We start from the raw sequence: 21,111 nt of genomic DNA, 5'->3' as shown, positions 1-21,111 counted from the left end.
GGTGGCAGTATATACTGACTTCAAAGCTTCTCAGAAGTAACTGTTTCTAAGTTCAGATAAGAAAAGGAGGCAGAATTGTAAAACTGTAAAAGAGGTGCATGTTTTATTTATCTGCTGCTTGTAGTATGGACAGTAAGGTTTTTTTGTGGTGGTAATAGTATAATTCCCTGGTTCACAACTTCATTTCAGAGTGGTGAAAATCAAACAATAAATACCTTGTAGTTTTGTTCTTCTATAAAATACTTTCTTGTTTCACCAGATGAAAATAAGCCTATCTGGATGCATGCAGAAGAGAGGGAAGAATGCAAAGTAAGACCATTGTTGTAAATATTTTTGGATGCTTTTACTTGTTTAAGTTGCAAATCAGGTACTTTTTTTCAACAATACCTTTGTTCTAGGGAAAGCAAAAAGATGGCACATCTTTTGGAGAGTATGGTGGCTGGTACAAAGCTTGCAAAGTTGACAGGTGAGTAATTTCTTTACAGGACAAACAACTCAGCAATACTCAGCGTCTCAGATTAAAGCATTTTTAAGAACGAAACCAAAGCAACCTTGGTTAGAGCTATAAAAACGATAATAATAAAAATTCCAGACCCAGGACTGGTTTTCAGGAATACAGCAGCAGTTTTCAAGTCCTGAGGCTGCTTTTAATCTGGGCTGGTTAGATCCAGTAAATGACATAAAATTGCACCAGTTGTGTTCTTGGCAGTCCTTCAGGTGGCAGTGTAGGTCACCCTTCCTTCTGTACCACTACTTGGCACATGTGCCCTCCCTGCCCCTGCCGGGCCTCTGGAGAGGGCCAAAAATGACACTGCAAGCAACTACACCTTTAGTTACCTAGCTGGCACAAGAAAACAAAGTTAAACTGTCATAACAAAGCATTATTTGAATTTCTGAAGTCTGAAGAATATACTTGTGTAAATGACAATGTATACTTTAAAGTGAAATAAGAGAAACAAGGATTTCAGCTTGGATTATAGTTGGTGAAATATTTTTGTTTGTTCTAATTTTGTTATTAATGCAACTTCTTTAACATGTTGGTGGTACAATGTATTAATAAACCTGCAACTAGTACTGATAGTCAGTGAGGTTTTTTCATTCACTGAGTATTTGAATTCTCGTGTTAAACAAGCGTCAGAGCCTTTGTACTGTTGAAATCTCTTTTCTTCTCCGTCCTGAGTTTTGTGTGCAATACTTTTTGTTGGTTTGTTTTTCATGTACTTGTTCATTCTAATGCATGAGAAAATCTTTTCTCTGTTGTTACTGGAGCAAAACTTCACTCAACAATACTGTGACTGAGCTGATTTTGTGCCATTGAAACAAAAATGTCTTGTTGGAGTGTGAGATTTGTTAATGAAATGGGCAATTTTTTTTCTTTTGTTCAACCATGGTTTGAATGCATAGAAACTGCAAATAGGTGTTAAGTAAAAGCTGATGAAAGAAACTGTTAATTACTTTTGTGACTAACGCATACTACAGTAATGGTCTCTCTATGCACGAATAAGCATATTTTTTGGAAGCTTCACAATTATTCAGTTGGTTAGACTCATCTAGAGCTAAATTTTCACCTTTAGATGCAGCTGAGTACAAGGTTATAGCATTCCAGTTTCAGGGATGTTGGCTGGTCACAGGATGAGATGTTGATACACTTTGAAAGGGGTCAGCAGGTGTACATGAAGTACAGTATAGTGTATTTCAAGAGAGAATAAATTACTACAAAAAGATTTTAAGTACTATATTCATTTAAGCTTTTTTTAGTGAATTGAGAAGAGTTCACTGTGTGAGTATATGCATTACATAGAGTTATTTTTCTTTTCTTTCAATAGTCCAACAGTAACAACTACTTTAAAGAACCTTGGGGCACTTTACAGACGTCAGGGCAAATTTGAAGCTGCTGAAACATTAGAAGAGGCAGCAATGAGATCTCGTAAACAGGCAAGTATGAAAATTCACCTTAATGATATTTCTGCATTGTGGTAGTGCAGATTTTCAACTTTGTGCATGCAGAATATAGAAACTTTCAGTGCCTGGTCACCTTCTAATTTCAGACTGAACTGGTGATAAAAACTGATACCATCTTAACACTTGCAGTCTGGTTAATTGTTAGGGCAGTGGCACCATATACTGGGGACATGATTCAAACTGGGGGTGAAATTATATGGAAAATGAAAGAGCAGAAAACATTGTGGTGGCCAGTAGTCCTCAACTGGCTGCTTGTCCTGGGAGAGAGACTGTAGCTGGGGGAAAATGGAGAGGTTCTGCTGGAAATCTTTGCCAGTCATGCTGTTCTATTTTCAATAAGGAGCTGTCAAAAATGTTCAGTTTCTGCATGCAACTGACTGACTAACAGAAACCTTTTGGTTCCTGTTACTTTTGTAAACTAATGGGATAGATATTACGGTGTCAGTGGGGGCTTTCTTTTCATGTGGTCTCTTTGTGCTCTCAGATCTACTGTTCAAGTAACCCTTTCTCCCTTCTCTTAGAAGGTAGAAGAGAGTTTGGGTTTGTTGGGGTTTATTGACTTTTGTTTTTTCTTTCCCTTTTGGATGGTTTGATACAATGTCTTTTATAAAAAAGCTTGTAAGACTGGACAAGAAAACGTGGGTTGTCAGTGTTAAAATGGAAAGCAAAGTAAGAAAATACAAGTAAACAACATGAAAGTTCAATTTTAATTTCATTTTTTATATGAGTGAATAAAGCTTGTATTTTTTCTAGACGCTGCCGACTATTTTTAAGGATGCTTCAGATTTTCACTGTGCATCGTATACCACCTATATACCATTAATCTGTAATATGTAGCAGTATACACACCCCTAGATTTAGATGTGTAGGAGACAATGCTGTGTTACAGCAGCATTTAACACTACCTTTTCATTCTGGGTCGTTCAAGTCATGCTCTTCACTTAGGGGAGAACATCTATGTGGGAACCAAGAACCTGGTATCTCCATGCCACTAAGACAACTTTCTTATTCATGCACTTTTAAGAACTTTGGCATCCTTTTCACTTTCTGTATTGTGGTTAAATTTATGGATTTGCCACACACATCCCTGCTGTATTTGTTGCTAGTGCTGTACTGTAGAAGCTGCAGAATATTTTATGAAGTATAAAGCATTCATCTGGGATCTCTTCCTGTCAGCAAGTACTGGTTATGATGTGGAGTAGGTTTATTATAAAGAAGACAAAACTGAAAATAATTATGATTTGAGTTTTGATATTTTCTAGTTTATAAATGAAAGATTTTCCCTTTAGTGCAGGGTTTTCATAGAAGGTACTTTAGCACTTTTAAGATATTTAAACGATTATTTGATAGTTGATAGGCATTCTTTAACAAAGTGAACATATTCACCATATATTTAGTATGCTTATTATAAGCTTATATTCTATTTCATTTCTTTCTGAGGGAAAATTGCATTAATGCCAAGTGTTGTAAGTCAGTATTTTTAAATAACACATATATATAATATATATATATAATATAAATAAATAATAAGTAAGTCAGTATATTTAAATAACATTTTAAATAACACAACCTGCTTCTGAGGTATCAGATATTCAGACACCTCTCCAAAGGCAGGTGAAGACTGCACCATTTGGTGGGTGGAAAACTTGAGAATTACATTGATGGTTCATGATCTGTAAATTGCTTAAATATTTAGCTGGTTGCCAGATTGCTTCGGGTAAGTGACACAGACACCACAAGGCTTAGATAAGCGATAAGAAAAGAGGAAAAGAATGGCAAGTCAGTGAATTCTCAAACTGCCAAACTGTCCACTTCATGCTGTGTTGATTCTTGCAATTTATAAAGAGCAGCTCAGCTACTCTCTGAAAGCAGAATTGGGCTGATGGAATTGTGGGTTGGTTTTACTTCTTGCTTGGTGCAGTTATTGTGTGTAAGTTGTAGATTAATAGAGCTTGTAACAAGGTAAAGCCTCTTCCCATTTTATCAAATTCTCAGGGTCTTGACAATGTTCACAAACAGAGAGTGGCTGAGGTGCTGAATGACCCTGAGAGCATAGAGAAGCGGCGGAGCAGAGAAAGCCTCAACGTGGATGTGGTAAAGTACGAGAGTGGCCCTGATGGCGGCGAGGAAGTGAGTATGAGCGTAGAGTGGAACGGGGTAAGTACAGTACACAGTTGGAGAAGGTAGCCTAGGAAATCATCACCTAACAACTAGGGCTGTCCACCCACCAGCCTGCTGTGCTTTCAGGAGTTTCCTGGTTGATCTACATTGTATTTTATAATTTTGCAGAACCAATTAAGAAATTAGGAATAACATTTTGTCTATCATCATGCTAAAAACCTAGTAATATTTTAAAATTTTAAGGCATCCTTTCTGTTGTTGTCTTGAATGGTGACATTTCTGCAAGAATCCCAAGGAGTGGTATTTAAGGCTAAGTTGTGTAATGCTGATTGAGTGTCCTGGTTGTGGTCTGGTGTACAATTGCTTGTCAGTGGTTTGTTTTTACTGGTAGAAATATTCTGGCAATTAACTCACTTTTGCTTTTTTCCTTTTGGTGCCATATTTGCTTTATGTAAATGTTTCTTTAAAAATACTCCATCGGTTGGAATCACAAAGAACATTTGCTATGGAGGTATACTGAGTGTTAGCAGTTTTGGAGTAAATTAAAATGACCAGTCTAACACTAAAATAATTCTAATCTCCTCCTTACCCAGCTTGCTAGAGGAAGGAACAGAGCTTTTCAAACTGCTGTACAGTCCATTTCAAGAGGCAGTACCATCACATAACAATGTGATGGTGACTTCATGTTTCCTAATTGAAATTAATATGACTTTCCCATATTAAAATTTGTCTGGAGACAGGGCTTGTTCCTATTAGTTTCCCATATATTGGCTTCACTATATTACACTGATTGTCATAAAGTAAAAACATATATATACATATATATATATATATATATATATAAATGTGATGACATATGCATTTTTCTAACCGTTGTTTTCCTTTAATTTGAAGGACAGTGCAAGCTTTCCGTTATTATCTGGATTATGTAGTTTGCTTCTGTCACCAGCTTTCCCATTCCTTATCCCATTGCTGGCAATGGGATACATATTGCACTGTTAACTAACTCCCAGCTGCAGTTCTGCTGAAAATACTCTCTTAGATTATAAAAGTGGTGTTGCTTTTGCTGTATGGGAGGGGAAGTAGCCTACTTTGCAATACTGGGTGTTCTGAAGCTTCATTTCTCTTACAATAGCAATCTTTTTTTCCCCCCATCTTTTTGTAAGCCACATGAGACAAAGCTTAGCATTCCAAAGAAACCTTGAGAAAACACGTAGTGCTTTAGTCTTAAAGCAGAATGTTCTTTCCATCTTTGCTTTTGTCTTTTTCTTACTGTTTTCTTGGCATTGGTGTTCTCAGTGCCAAGACAGTCAATCAGCATCTATTGTGAATTAATACTGCATCATTAATAAAGCCAAAGTCAGATTGGATAACTCTCTTTTTAATTCTCATTTTGCCCATTCAGCATTAGAACTGTGTACTGTACTCCTCCCTTAATTTTCACTATACTTTGCATGACTGTATGTTCTAAATGGATTACATTTTTTCTGTTATTGACATTAATGCATGCAGGTTTTGGATGGAAAGGGCCTTCTGGGGAAAAGCAATAGACAGTATTTCTAGGTCAATATTTGAATCAAACTCAGTGATAAATTTTCTGGTCTGAAAAATTAAATTTTGACCTCTAAGGATAAGCAAACTTCATTTTTAGTGTGCTAAAGTGGCATTGCTTCATTCTCATCTTCCTTATTTCTTTTTTTCCCCCTCTTAAGAGAAGGTATTTTATATTACATGTTCTACGTGAAGTGGGCAACTCTCCCTCCCCTCTGCGAGTGTTTCTATCTCAGTGATGTTCTTCCCTCTACTTTATATGGTGTAGTTTTTTTTACCCTTGTGTGTTCCCTCCAGACAAAATACTCAGATTCATAAAGCGTAGTAGAATCTTTCATTTGTGTCTGCAGAGCCTGCAGAGAGGCCTGCCTTTTTCCATTTAAATTCTTCGGAAGTGGTCAAGCTGACTGTCTGTCAGAGAGAAAGGTGGAGTATGCAAAGGGACAATTGTACTCAACAAAAAAATTTTGTTGGAAGATGTAATTAAGGGCCTTCCACATGTAATCCATATTAAGCATTGTAGGCTTTGACGTAATGTCTTACACTCTTACAAAAGAACTGAAATATCTATTGAAGTAAATCTGCCAGTAACTATTAGACATGTTAAGTGAGGTGTTACAGTGCATGTTTACATGTCACTTGTAAAGTTTGTGCCTTAAAGTGAACAGAAGATAATTGAAAATGCAAGGAAATACTTGGTCTTTGAAATATAAGGTGGAAAGGTCAAGATTTGGATCCCTTATTATACTTTTTCTATAAAAAAAAGCAGTGAGTACCTGTCCCTGGCATTTTTGTGAATGCTGCAGGACAGATGAAAATCTTTGTGCTACTTATTATAATGTTTGTAATGTGAGGAAGTATCTTTTCATACTCTAAGCCATATGCTTCAAACAGACAGGCTTTTGGGCATGTAAGTCCACTTTCAGGTGGGAAAGGAAAACTATGGATTTCACTACCACAGACGAGAGTTACTCTTGTTTAGTAGGTGCCAGACAGGGGGACATTGTAGCAGACAAAGGACAGGAGGTGGTGATGGTGGGAAGGTGTAAGCAGCAGCAATAAGGTGATTCTCATTCTGAATGACATAAAAATTGGCAATTAAACTTTGCCATAAAAACATCTTGTGATTTTGGTTTTTGATTACTCTGAACTCAGGAACTTTTTTTTTTTATCCTCAGCTCATGTTTTAGAAGTGTTTTGTTAATGAAGCAGTCAGTGTTTAACTTAGGAGTTTGATATTTTTATTTTAGATTTGAAGTACCCAAAGCTTGTCTGCTTATTCCTACAGTTCTGGTTAGGTTTACTGAACAGTTATACTCTATACCTACCAAATTTGTCTTGCCTTTGGATCATTTTCATTACTCTAGTATTGCTGATTTCAGACCACAGGAATAATTAGCCTTTTCACTGATCTAATACTTCTAGCTGGAATTTAGACTTCAGTTTATTTAATCCTGCAAAGCTGAAGTCTGTCTTTAAGTGTGAACAACATATGCAATTTAGTTTGAAACATAAATACTCAGTTAGAATTAGATCTTCTAATCACTTGTAGCAAGGCATTTTGCCATATCCAGGTATCATGAACCTATCAATAGTGGTCTCTGTACTTGCACAAAGAATGGAAAGTGTGCAAATTGAACCACAGTTTATTTTAAAGGTGGATTGTTTCAGCTGCCTCACTGCATTAGGGACAGTAGAGAAAATTCCACTTGGATTGTATATATGGACACAAACAGAGATATGTTCTAAAAATACTTGTGAAAGTGAATTGACCCAGGCCAGTTGGATTCTAGTTCCTTAAGGGAATGAAGAGAATTTTGTCTGGAGGTTAGGTGAAGACCTCTTTCTTCTTGCACTTTTGTTTCAAGGAAAATTCCTGACAGAAGTTAAAGCTGAAATGAATGCACTTTGCTCTATTCCTCCTTATTTATTTATTTATTTATTTATTTATTTATTTATTATTATTTTGAGCTAACATCATCTGAAAAAAAATCCCTTTTTTTTGTTTATGAAATGTAACAGCAAAGCTATTTCTTGTTAAAGGTGTTTCGTATTTTATACAAATTCTAACTTGAATGCACAGCATCAGTCATGCTCAGTTGTCAGTCCCATCTCAGTGATGTAGGTGAAACTGCATGAAGATGTAGGTTCTGGTAATTGCAAAGGCCTGCACTTTGTACTTAAGGGCTGTCCAAATAGTTACTCTGGAAAAAAAAAAAGTTTTGAACATGACCTAGAAATACTGTAAACTAACTGTTCAAAATTGAAAACTGTTGAATTTTTCCCAACAGTTTCATTCAGTTTTTCTCTCTCCATTTCTGACAGGCCTAGATGCCTTTTGTGATTCTTATACTGTCTCCTGCATGACGGGCGTGCACCATCTTCAAGCTTTAACTTCTCTCTTCAGTACTGACTGCTGTGTTTTAGCAAACCCCTTAAGATTCCTGTCAGAGCTACACTTCCCTGTAAACTGGCCATTCCTTCAGTGCTGGTGTCGTTTTTGGTTTTCTATTTCTGTACCTGTGTAGCTTTGCCAGATATGTACCTAGTCATACCAAATGTTATTACAACCATTTGCTGTGTAATACATTAGTAAAAAAACCAAACAAGTAACAATGACCTTTATAAGTAGCTGTTCACTATGGAATAAAGGTAGTTAAAAGTATCACACAAGGTATTATTGAAATGGCATGATGGTGATCTTTACAGGAGAAAAACCAAACCCGTAAAGTAAAGCATGTTCTCCAAGTGCTTTAAAATGTATTTAGAGACCTATTATATGGTTAACATCAATATGGAACTCTGGATGTCTTCACTTACAATTATTCTAAAGTAGCATTGCTGTTTAGTCTTTGTGTGAGATTTTGGCAATTATGCTTTTCTCTACTAATCTTGGTGTTCAGTGATTTGTGTATTTGTCTTTCTAACTTCTAATAAACTCACTCCAACTCAGGTGTCTGTCTTTGCTTAGTAGTGCTTTTTCCTTTTTCAACTCTTCTTTCATAATCACGTAGGTTTTCTATGGACTGGGAAGTGGTCACTTCTAATCTTACTAAACTGTGGTTTTTGTAAGAGTAAAACATTTAAAAATAGAATTGTGGTCCCTTGCAAGTTTCTCTTGGTCAGCACAGCAGTGTAAAACATGAATGCAATATATGAAAAATTAATTTCATTGTGGTTTGCATTTTCTTTGGTAAAAGTTAAAAACTAAGCACAGGAATTTGACCATAAGTATTCCTGAACAGAACTATTTTTGTTTAGGGATTTTAGGGTTAATTAAACATGTTTGCAAGTAATGTTGATATTTAGAAAAATCAAAACATGTTTTTTTCTTAGACTGATGGAATGCTTTTGGTTGGGGCTTGTACTCTGTTAACCACAGTATGCTCATATGAAATGGTGGTGGTGAATTGTTGGACTCCTGTGGTGGGTTTTTATTAATGATGAATTGTGGCTTGGGCATGTCTTCACATTTAGAAATCTTTGTTACACGTTGGAAGGAACCCTTTTGCTTTGGTAAGGTTGTAGCTATATGGTATTACATGTTTAGGTAAATGTATATAGTATAAGTATATATTAATAGCAGTTAAAAAGTAATAATTCATCACTGAAATGTTTTCAAGCCAGGCTTGGGGGTGGGCAGCAAGCTGTTGCAGTATCACATGTATTCAATTTTTTTCAGGATGGCACTGGATCTCTAAAGCGCAGTGGTTCCTTTAGCAAGCTCCGAGCCTCCCTTAGACGCAGCAGTGAGAAGCTGGTTAGGAAGCTGAAGGGAGGAAATTCCCGGGACAGTGAACCAAAGAACCCAGGGTAATTATCTGTTCTTAGCTGTGCTGGTGTCCCTTGGTCTGTGGCCCAGGGTAGTTCCTAGGGCAGTGTTCCCTTCCCTGCTTAGCTAACTGCGTATCATACACAGCTATATCTTAAAGAAGAGTAAAATAGGAAATAACTTCTTAAACTTCCATTGTAAGTTCTGTAAGAGCTGAGGATTTATATATGCTTGTAAGAATTAACTCTACTTAAACAATTTTTTTTCTTTTTGGTGCTTTACCTACTTGAAGATTAGAAAAGCTTCATACAACTATTGATAAATGTTAGTCATCTGCAAAACTGTCCTTTTCACACAGCAGTGGAGAATAATAAATGTTACTGATTTTTATAGTAAAAGCCTGAGTACAGTAAACCCACAACTAACATTCTTGATATAGCTTAGTATCTTGATATATTCTTGATATAGCTTTATATATTGTTGTGAGCATAAAGAGAATTACCAAATGAAGCCCCTCTTGGTTTCTGTTTTTGGAAAGCTCAGATGTCAGAGAGCAGAGGAGAATGTTGAAAAACTTAGACCTAGTTGTGCATCTTACTAACATTTTGGCTTCAGTGAAAAAATTTGGCTTCAGTGGCAAAAATTCACATTTAATGAGTCTGACTGCTCACTCTTCCCAATCTACCACGGTATTATGGATTTGAATGTATGTAATATTTCTCATAAATCCCTAAAATCATTGACCATTTATTGGCTGCTGCAGAGAAATGGAAGTGTTCAAGTGCACCTACTGTTTTTCATAGTGGCACTTCTGAGTGTTCCCTCTCATGATTGCAGTAATTTTTTCAGGGTTTTTTTCCCTTGCTGTGGAAAACTGGAACTCATTTAGTTGACAGGAAACCGTGTGACAGTGTGAACTTGTGCTCTGAAACAGTCATTTTGGAGAACTTGGGGTGACTTCTGGTGGAGAAACTGAATCTGAGTAATGTAGTTGGTGATCATGATGATGGTATTACTTGAGAGAGTGACCTGGAGGCAGGGTCTCACTCTGTTTCTGGAAATGCTCTAGTGAAGTTTTTCTCACTGTTTTTATGGCTGTAAAACATTAAGTACAGCTGCAGTACATGTAGAATTAGCTTCCTCGTATATCTGTTTCAAATTCAGCCTGATCTGAATTTTAGAGTTGTTACTGAAAATTTCACTGCCAGACACTTGATGTTGAAGGCACTGAATAGAATTCAAGGTCAAAATTCCTTTGCATTTATTGGTCCATCATTAAGAACTACCTCTGAGGTAAGAGGTTGGGAAAAAATCATGGAAAGCATGGGATCAGAAGAAGGAAATGTGTAAATGTAAAATGCTTTAGGGAAAACAAACAAAGGCTAGCCAAAGTAGAATAAAAGGGAGATTTCCTTCTTTTTCTTCAGTATTAGCATTTTTATACATTGGTTTTCTGTGTCTATTCAATTCTGTCCAGAGTTCATACATCATAGTTCAGGTATATTGTTGTATGAATAGATACATATATCCATAGCTAATTTTGAATTTTCTCCTCATTTTTGCAAGATGTGGAAAGGTTTTCAGTTTCACAAAGGAGGTTTATTTCTTATTTTCTGCAGTATTTATAACTAACTCTTTCTGCAGGTAAAGTAACCCCGTGTTTATAAGTGTAGAAAATTATGCTTACATATAACTGAAGATATTTGGCTTTGCAATGCCTGTGAGAACTCACCTGCCTTGTTACTGTCTGCACCTGAGTTGTGTTACCTGACCGAAGTCATCTACCCACATTAACATGAGTAACACTGTGGGGTCTGTAGCACCAGATGAGGTTTCCTCAGATGAAGGCATAAATGTGAAACAAAATTGAAAGCAAAGCAGTATCTTCCTTGCTCTCCCTTTCTGACAAAATGGTCTTGTTTTTAGATGTCACCATAGCTCTCAAGGAATAATTTATTCTTAAAGCTTGCAATAAGTGTATTGCATTGACAGGCTTTTATGTAGATAGGCACTTTCAGTGTATAGGACAATAAATACTATAATTTCTGTTCTTGTAATAGAGTTTTTAAATCCTAATTTATATTAGCTTGTTTTAATAACAAATACAGAGATTTCTGGTATTAAACACCAGCTTTGTAGGTCATAAAGCATAGCTGTACATATTGATATTTCAAGAAACCATTTTGATTTCATTTTCCAAAGAAACTCCAGTAAATGGAATTAATTTTTTTTTTCCGCTTCTGAGTGCGACAAAAGGGATATTCAGTGGTTACCATGCAGACCTTTCTTTGATAGCTGAATATTACAATACAGCACACATATAAATCTTCCTTGCTGTGAAGGCAGCCTCTTTAGGTAGAACATTTCTGAGCCTCCGTCCTTACTAGTGCATTCCCTGCCTGTGTCTCTAGGAAGACCTTACTTTGAACTTGATTTACACCTCTTGTTTATACTCTGCTTCTGTAAATAGGAATTGATGGTGCTGGTGTGAGCACTGAGTGAGAAATACTCGAATAGCAATACAGTCACATCACAGGATGAAGGAAGGACTTAGTGTTCATGTTGTTGCTTGATACAGAAGGTTGAAGAGATTAAAACGGAAAACTCATCAGGGAAATTGTTTCTTTACAATCTTGCAAAAGCCTTTTAGACAAGTATCTTAAAACTCATCTTTGAAACTTGCTATACCTGAAGCAAGTTATCAGTTCTTTATCATTTTTCAGAATTCAGTTCTGTAATAATTTAACTTTGATTAATTAGTGTTTTTTATTTTTTCACTTAATAAATTTTGACCATACAGCAGAACAGTTAAGATTTCTAATCTAAAAGGGAAAAAACAATCTTTAATTATTGCTGTTACTTACACATCAGAAAAAAACCTGTATGTTCTTTGTCCAGTTGTGTTTGTAACACAGAAGGAACTAAAAGTGCATTTGCCAGACTAAAATTATTAAAAATGTTGATTTAAACAAACCCAAACAAATAAAAGACCAACCCACAAACAAAGTAGTATCTCAGGTATGAATAGTTTTTTTTTAATTGGCACTTTAGCAAGAACCTAAAATGTGCGTGTGAATTTTTACTGGTGGAATTTCTGTTTCCCTGGAATGTTTTCCATAAACCTTTATGCTTTTTTGGAGAGTTTTCTGTAACATTTTGTTTGTTTTACAGATTAACTTCCTTTGACTTCCATATATAACCCTTGTTGTACCTGTTTCCTTGAATAAATGAGAGGTGTACACCATGCATGAGTCCTTGCTTTGTTGTTGCTAACACTCATGTCAAATATTTTCAATTGTGTGCTTCTGGCTTTTGAAACACCCAGATTTAGTGCTGGGGAGAACCAGCCAGCCTGTGTTGTGTGGCAGCTGTTGCCCTGTGTTTTGGTTCATTGTCCTGCTAAGCTTTTGCTTTACCAAAGCATTTAAAACTTGTGCTTTGACTGTTAGTGTTGCTTCAGTAGAAAGAAAAGCTGGTTAATATCTAACGTGATCTGTATGGATAAACCTTTCCATGTTACTGGAAGGCATTGGGAAGTTTGCATCAGCCAGTTGTCTCAAGCTGCAGGTAGCACTGCAGGGTTAGGGCTCATTCTCTTGTGACCAGTTCAACAAATATGTATTCAAAGCCCTCATTTAGTTCTGAAATAGTTAAAGAGCTCATGAAAAATCAGAGCAAATGCAGAATATTCTGAGGAATGGACAGACACTGGTGTAAAGGACATCAGACATTCCATGATAGAAGTGTTAGGGCTGATCCTGAATTTCATTACACACACTTGAAAATATTTTTTGTTAAATTTTGTATATATTTGAGAAATGGAGGTAAATTATTAATCCTCATTTCAAACAGCAGCAGATAGTGCAGTTAATGCAGTGATATTTTGACTGTCAGTATCTCCTGGATAGGTGATTAATTTTTTCCCCTCTTCCATTGCTTTCCATACCATATTCCAGGGTGCTTGTTACTACTGCCTGGGGTATTGTAAAGCCAAAAGCACAACCAAAGTTAACAGCAGCAACCATCTTGTTTCTTTTCACTTTGAAATATTTAAAATAAAACATTCTAAAATGCTTTTAAGAATTGATTGATAAGACTTATCTCAGTGAGGCAGAAAGTACCAAACTAACTTTTTGTTGTAGCTTTTTCAAGGTAAATGCTGCCTGCACAACAAACTTGTGTTTCAGATGTTTTTTTCCTAAACTGTCTGCATGTTTTGATGCTTTTGTAAGAAGCCACACAAAATTGAAACTGATAATTGATTAATTAAAACTCAGTGTAAGTCACTGTATTAATTTGATGCGCTTTAAAAATTGAGATTTTGAGTTAAATCAGTTGCCTGAAATGTTTAAGCTCTAAGGAGCTTGTAATTTTGTGGGGTTTAAATGTAATTAGAACTGAGTACAAACATATTTGAACTTCTGTACTTGTTACATTAAAGGCTGTCCCTCAGATCAGTTTTGGGACATTGCTCCCCCTCCCTTCACTGTGCATTGCTCGTTGTTGTACTTGTGTTTTTAGAGCTGTGGTTTTCAGCCGTTCTGATTGGTTTATCCTTGCATGTTCACTGTCCTGGTTGCAGCATGAAGCGTGCCAGTTCTCTGAATGTTCTTAACATGGGTGGCAAGGCTACTGAAGATCATTTTCAAGTAAGAAGCCCTACAATACTCTTACAAAAATAAATACTGTTTAGTAGGGTTTGGGATAAAAAGAGTGTGATAAATAATAAACCAACTCAGTGATTGTAAGATCCTTCTTCACTAAGGTGTTTGAAGCATGTGCTTAAGGCATCATTCTGTGACACACTTGTGAATTATTATTAATTTTAAAAAGGGTTCAAGTTCAGCCAGTAAAGAGCATTGGCTTTTTTGATACCAGGCAGTCTCTGGCTTTGGACTTCTGTTGGATATAAAACTTACGGAATTGCATTCTTGTAAAAACAACTTAAAAATGCAAGAACTGTTAAAGCCCAATTCATTGTTTTTTTATTTCAGCCCCTTTATTGCAAAGAGCCCTATCATTGTAATTGCTGTACGTTCCAGGTTCCCTTAAACACTTAAGTTGTTTCTGAGGTGGCACAGGAGCAGTCTCAAAAGTTTGTCTGATCTGTGTTGTGCTTCTGCTAATATAAAACCTTATTTCGCTTAACTGTTCATGGTGTGCCCAAGTGCTACTCCTCATTGCCTGTTTTTACCTAACAAATCACTGTTTAAATTGTCAAATGAGCGAGCAGTGTTCTTCTAAACACTGCTGTGTGTTTTACTAACACAGTAACTGCTACTAATTTTAGGAAGATAAAATTGCTTCTCTACTAACAAAACTGTAGGTGAGGATCTTCACCACCATGTGTCCTAAAGTAGCAGGAAAGCCCCAACTGTGGCTCTCCTGTCCTCCCAGTAGTGTACAGGGATTGTAACTGTATGATCCCTAATGAATGTGCTGCAGAGTTCTCTGTGGTCGGAAGTGTAAGCAAAACTTTGCTCAGGGTGAGCTTCAGCCAAAACGAATGCAGGGTAAAGCACAATTCTCTGCAGCAACAGTGCCAGGGTTTCAAAGAGCCATGTCCAAGGTGCCCCTGACTGGATGGATCCTCCGTGTGCTTTTAATTGGTGTGACTTCAGAAGAGGGGTTTTTTGTTGGTGTGTACAACGCAGTAGCAAAATTGGTTCTCACTTCTTGCGAACTTTTGTAGTTCCTCCATTATAGACGCCCATGGCAATGCCCATAAATGGGCTCTTGCATTTCTGGGAAGGCTTGGGCTGGATTTTAAGAGTGTGTGTTCTTTACAGTATTGCTAGTTAAAAATTGGGGGGGAAAGATGTTTCTTGGACTCCAGAAAGCATCCCCAGTCCAGCTCGAACGGTTCTCAGTAGTTCATGTTTGTTCCCATTTGTTAAAACTAGTACTTTTGTTTGTTTGCTTGAACTATCTGGACATCTACTTAATTTCTTTGTTTGTTTTTTTTCCCCTTCACGCAGGAACGAAATAATTGTCTGACAGATTCGCGAGCTCTGAGTGTCAGTCATTCTGATCTGGCACACTGAGATTTGGGACAGAAGCTAGCTAATATTCCTGTGTGAATAAAGAAGCACTGAGACCTTCAAAGCTTTGGTTCTTCATCCTTGTGTATAGGGACACCTAGTTTATAGATGATGTTGGTTTTTTCCCAATGGACTGCTGTTTTTACTTTTTAAATAGGGACAGTTCTAAACACAGCATTAGTGGGTGTTTTCTTCTAAGGGAAAACTATAAAAACATATTGCTCATTGCACTTCTCCTGTTCATGCTACTTACATAAATTTCTTTAATCGATCTGACTATTACAGCAGCCAAAAAAAAAAGTAAAAATGCAGACACATTCAAAGCATACCAAAATGCAACAGTGTTGGCAAATGCAAGCAAAATTAAATGTGTGGCAGTTAAATACATAGAGTGCTGGAATGAGAAATGGATAAATTTATGTGCATTACTGTAGAAGTTCCAGTTGAGCATTCAGTAGTGGTGGGGTTTGCCCTTGCACCACTGATCCTTGTAATGGTAGAAGCCTTGGCTGGCAAAACAGCACTTAGACACGACTGACTTAACCACTAGACTGAGCTATTAAATCTTACAGAAGTGATGGTTGGGGGTAAGTTACATTTAGATAGAATGAATAGCAACACCTGTGACCATAGCTTTTGATAATGTAAGTCTTAGGGCACAATAATCAATGGATATAGGATGGTTTGTGTACATCAGGAGAAATGGAAAAACCCTTTACTTTGTGTGATTGAAGAATACTCAAGTTTCGGACTGCAACTGTCCCAGAGCAGCTGCTGCTGCTGCTCTCAGGGAAACATCGAGCCTCAGGTTGACTTTCTCGCTTGTCCACTGGAATTCACAATCCCATTCTCTCTTTGCTGAAAGTGCCCAATGTTTCCTTGTGCTGATCCCAAATCCTGCCTTTCTCCATACCAGCTGGTGACAGCAGAAGCAGGCATCTGCACGTCAGGATGTCACACTGCGGAGTGGCTGCTCTGCAAGGACCACTCCGTGCTAAGGGCCCTCGTGGAAGCGCTCAGTGGCCGTAAGTGGCAAGTGACCTGTGTGACCACATATCCATGTTAAATCCACTTAGTTAATATATATATGCTGTCTGTATACAGGACTGCTGCTGGAACTATGTATGTTTTAAGGATTTTATAGACATTAGGATTTCCTTTTGCTTTTCTGTAAAGCTTGTAATTTTGTTCATCTTTTGTAAAAATTCTTATTTGTGTGAAGTTGGATGAGAAAGTAAAAACCAAGCAGTGTGTGTACAAATGTATTTGTGGTCATAGTTGCGAGTTGGAAAATGTCGAACAAAATTAACTTTGGGAAAAGCTGGAAAATTCATTCAAGGTCAGCACCAGCTGAAGGAGGTAAAATATAGGAACATATGCAAGTTTTAGTATTTGAACAGGCTATGAAAAGTCATTAGAATTAGTACTTAATAGGAGTATTTGACTGGGTTTGCACCTGGTTTTAAGTTGGTTACAGTAACTGATGCAAAAAGTTGTCTGTGTAATGCACTTAACAATGTTTACCAGGAGGTACCGTCTGAGCATCTCTGCAGAGGAAGCTGCGCATGGTGCACCTGCTTTAGAGACAGTGTAGGAATGGTGAGAGACAATGCTGCTAATAATTATGTAGAAGTTTTAGCACATAGTGCAATTCATTAATGAACTTGAGCAGGAACAGGTTGTTGCTCGTTTATCCTAACAATAGATACTCATATAATGTTGACTCTTGAGTTTTAATCTTTTTATTAAGAGCTTTTTATATTAAAAAAATATGTAATATATATACTTCTTTTTTTCCCCCTAAAGTAAAATGTGTTGTATGCCCCCACTGGTGAATTGGGCTCTCTGCACAAAGGCAGACGGAGCTGGCTTTGCTAAAGAACCGTGTCAGGCTGCCAGGCCGGGGGTGCCCATGTCCAGCCCCTGCTCCGGCCAGGAGCTGCTCCCTGCAGATGCCCTGAGCAGTCCCTGTTCCGCACCAGTTGCTCCCGGTGCTGGAGACACCCACAAAACTCTGGCTTCCAAAAAACCCCACAGAACTATTCAGACACAGAACTGGTTTGGTAATAAGGAATTACTTAAACTGAAAGATGTGATTCCCACATTCGTCTTTCAACTTTGAAGGAAAATTATTTTTTGCAACCTTTCAGAAAAGACCCCAACCCTGTGTAAATAGCAATAAATTATGTAACCATGCCAAATGACAGTGTATAGTAAGTTTCAAAGTGCAAGACTGTGGTATGTTGATGGTGATAGTGAGGGAACTTTATTGGTCAGGATCTTGCTGTGGGGTGGCATTACTAATACTGTGCTTTTAAATGTTTTAATCCTTTCTATAGTATTTTAAAGTGTGATGGAAGCTTAAGTTGTTGAGCTAATGCTTATTAAACAATTCTTATATTTAAGAGGTTAATTTTTTTTTCCTGAGTAGAAACAAAATTCAAGACTTCTTTAATCCATAAAACCCTGAGAATAGTAGCCAGGTCCTTACTGTTAGGAGCCAGTGAGCTGTTTGCAGTTTGAGAACTTGTAAAAAAAGAAAAACCAAATTAAAGTCAACATTCCCTGTGTTTGAATCATGAATGAGTTACTGTCAGGACATGGTTTGTATACATTTATATTTCAGACAGGCTTCTCAGTTCACTTTTATGCAAGATTTGCTTTCTGGGTTTCCCCTTGTAAGGTTCCAGTTGTAGCTAAGAGTCTGCATAAAGAATATATCCAAAATATCCAATTTTATCTTTCTGGGATGTTTTCAGCATCAAACTAAACAGCTCTGATGAAACAGAAAACTGGAAAAGACCTTCAGAATTGACAGATATCTTGTTAGGAAAACTGCAGCCTTGGTAGTGCAGGTTGTTTTTAATCTGGCTTTTTTGTCCTTGACTAAAATTTGAAGGGTGAACTTGAATAAAAACATAATGAGGACTCCACGTTAGGCCTCAGATTCTCCTGCAAACAGTGGTGAGTGGGTGTACAGCAGGATGTGGGATGAATTGTACATGGAAATGTTACTGATAGAAGGTGCCTGTTGCCCTTCTGTCTCTGGTTGTGTGCTCTATTGGCAATATTTGGTCTTGAGTTTAGATCTTACTAAATAGTCTTGTAAAATGTAGTTGTTTCATGATTTGCTCCTCTCCTAGAGGAGTAACTGACCTATTGCTGTGGTGTGTCTGCACTTACACAATGCAGAAAGTGTCAGTTACCTACAGTTTGTACTTTTTCTTACAGTAAATGACACCCTCGTCCCCCAAGCATTCCTGAATCGTAGTAAATTAAAATGGTTTTGAGCTTGAGAAGTAATTGTACTTAAATTGTATCATTTGAATCCAGAGATCTTGGAAATGGTGTGGTTCTGTTGTAAATATCTATTAAAAGGGGTGTGCAGTGCTGCATTGACAGTGTGTTTACAGGAGTTGCTGAGTTGAAGTTCCTTTGGTTCTCGTTATGCAGGTCACGTGTTGTGTGTGAGGGCTGCTAAGAGAATGGCATTTTTGGTCATGTAAGTGTGTACTGAGAATAAATGTTAACAGATGTGATGCTGAGAAGTTTAGTTTCATTGTCATCGATTTACAGAAATACATGGGGGGGGTGTAAATGTTTAGAATTGAGGAAAATCTCAAACATCTACACTGGATTATTTTTTCCCCTAAAACCATTTGCAGTTGTGCCAGTACATTGAATAGTTAAGGTCAGTAGTTAAAAAAAAAAAAAAAAGCCTGAATCAACAAAGCAAGAAGCCAAAGAGAGTGTGGGGGTCTGGTAGAGGTCAGAAGGCCCAAGCTGGGAGGGTGCTTATGCTCAGAGAAGTTGCAAACCTTCCTTAGTTACAGCTGCTTGAAAATGAGAAATATTTAGGGAACCACAGCTGGAAGTTCATCTAATGTTCCAGCTCCATCCAACAGGTTGAAGCTGCTCTTACATTGTGCTGGCAGACACAATGGAGAGAAGAGACGAAAATGTGGGTATGGCATGGAACAAGCACAGTGAAGTGTTTTTAACACCAGATCTATCCTTGGGCTCCCTGTATTTACACTGTTGTCCCAGTTCAAGCATGGAAAGCTACTGAGTCTTTAGTTGGAATCTGAGTAGTAGGAGTATCTTACTCTAGTGGCAGTGGGTTACAGGATCATTCAGTCGGGTCAGTTCCATGCAACTGGAAATGGTATTTTCTGTTTTCTAGGACTTGGTTTAAAAAACAAACCCAAAACTGAACAGCAAAACCAGAAAATCATTTGTAATGTCAGTGTTTATTTGAGGAGAACACACAGCACACATTCCCCCCCCCCCCAGCCCCTGAATCATGACTTCAATGTTTGATTAAAAGAAAAAAAAACCCTTCCAAGATTGGCTTTCAGATGCTGCATTTGGTTTCCATGAGTTGTAGCTGCTCCTCACAGCTATGTCTGAAACCCCGTTGAGTTCACCCATCTTACTCATAAAACTGCAGAAAATAAACGTCCAGAAATGTTACCTGTAACAGTAGCAAAGCACTGTGATTTGAAAAAGAAATTAATGAAGTTGTTCAGCGTGTGTTACTACATGTTTTGTTAATAGGTCAGTTGTATAAATGCTTTACTCAGTAGAAATTAATTTGGTTCTTTTCAAAGCAACGATCCCAGAATCCTATTTTGAGCTTTCTGCTGAAAAAGGCCTCTTCAAATCACAGATTTGTAGTTTAATTTGAAAATGTTTGAAGTTTCTCAAGTGTCATTTAACATTTCAAAGTGTAGAAAAATATTTAAGTAGTCTTGCAAGTTAAAGACTTAATACATTCTAGACTGTAAATCTTCTTTGTAAAAACTGATTTAATTTTTTTCTTGTATAGAAAAAAATCTCAGTTGTGAAATCCAAAGATCAATAAAACTGTATAAAGGGAAGGTTCTAAAATTGCATTTTTTAAAACTTAACCATGGTTCAACACTTTTGACACAAGGCTTCAAAAGACAGGTGCCGTGTTGGGTTCCTGTGAGCGTTTGCAGCCCCCAAAGCTGCACTTGGGTCAGATGGACATCCTGGGCTGCTGTCTGAGGGTGGGACTGAGGGACAGGGCAGCAACTGGAGTGAGTGTTGGCTGTGAGCCTAGTGGGGCTCAGCTGGATTTGAGATTTTAAGGTTTGTGTGTGCTGATGAGCCAGGAGACAAACTAATGTACTCTGACACAGCTGGAGAGAGAAATAACCAACAAACCAGCAGGGGCAAAGACAGAACACTTGAGCAGGTAAAATGTTACTTCTATGTGTTGGTAAAAGCGTTTTTCAACAGGTAAACTGGAACTTTGATTACAGACCCATCTGTGACTTTTAACACCTATTTAGGGCTGTTCCTGCAAGCAGTCAAGTGATCAAAATATTACAGACTGAGCCTGGAGATGTTTCACACTGTTCTGAACATGGGGCACAGTGAGGCAAACTCCTGGGATTGGAGCCCAGGATTGGATGAGGCTCTTCTGTAAATGAATATCCAGGTAGGGGTTGATGACTCCCATTCATCAGCTACATCTCTCCATGGCTGCTTTTCTCCCAATTAGCACAATAGGATGAACCTTATCTTGGCTGCTTTTCCAGCTCAGATACACAGGCTAGGAATAGAAGAGAAGAACTGGAGTGTTACCATTCGGCATTAGGGAGGAGGGATGGAAGGTCAGGGTTTGAAGAAGGAGGT

General features: G+C 37.5%; 1 protein-coding gene across 7 annotated transcripts in view; it reads left to right on the top strand.

Moving 5' to 3' along the window:
* Positions 1–19,891, top strand: part of KLC1 (kinesin light chain 1) — a 47,802-nt gene extending 27,911 nt beyond the window's left edge. The window contains exons 10-16 of one of the 7 annotated variants that reach the window (XM_039553340.1): positions 260–309; positions 399–466; positions 1,827–1,935; positions 3,982–4,119; positions 9,317–9,447; positions 13,989–14,055; positions 15,385–19,891. In XM_039553340.1, coding sequence (XP_039409274.1) covers positions 260–309; positions 399–466; positions 1,827–1,935; positions 3,982–4,119; positions 9,317–9,447; positions 13,989–14,055; positions 15,385–15,450 — 629 coding nt within the window. In that variant the 3' untranslated portion in view covers positions 15,451–19,891. Of the gene's footprint in view, positions 1–259; positions 310–398; positions 467–1,826; positions 1,936–3,957; positions 4,120–7,959; positions 8,589–9,316; positions 9,448–13,988; positions 14,056–15,384 lie in introns of those variants that run through there. The other 6 variants (XM_039553341.1, XM_039553339.1, XM_039553342.1 and 3 more) reach the window with 6 other exon arrangements.
* Positions 19,892–21,111: the final 1,220 nt, after the last annotated feature.

This window comes from Corvus cornix, chromosome 5 (assembly GCF_000738735.6).
Source record: "Corvus cornix cornix isolate S_Up_H32 chromosome 5, ASM73873v5, whole genome shotgun sequence".
NCBI classification, from domain to species: Eukaryota; Metazoa; Chordata; class Aves; order Passeriformes; family Corvidae; genus Corvus; species Corvus cornix.
Note: the sequence above shows the minus strand (reverse complement) of the source record. Positions and strands in the feature narration are given on the sequence as shown.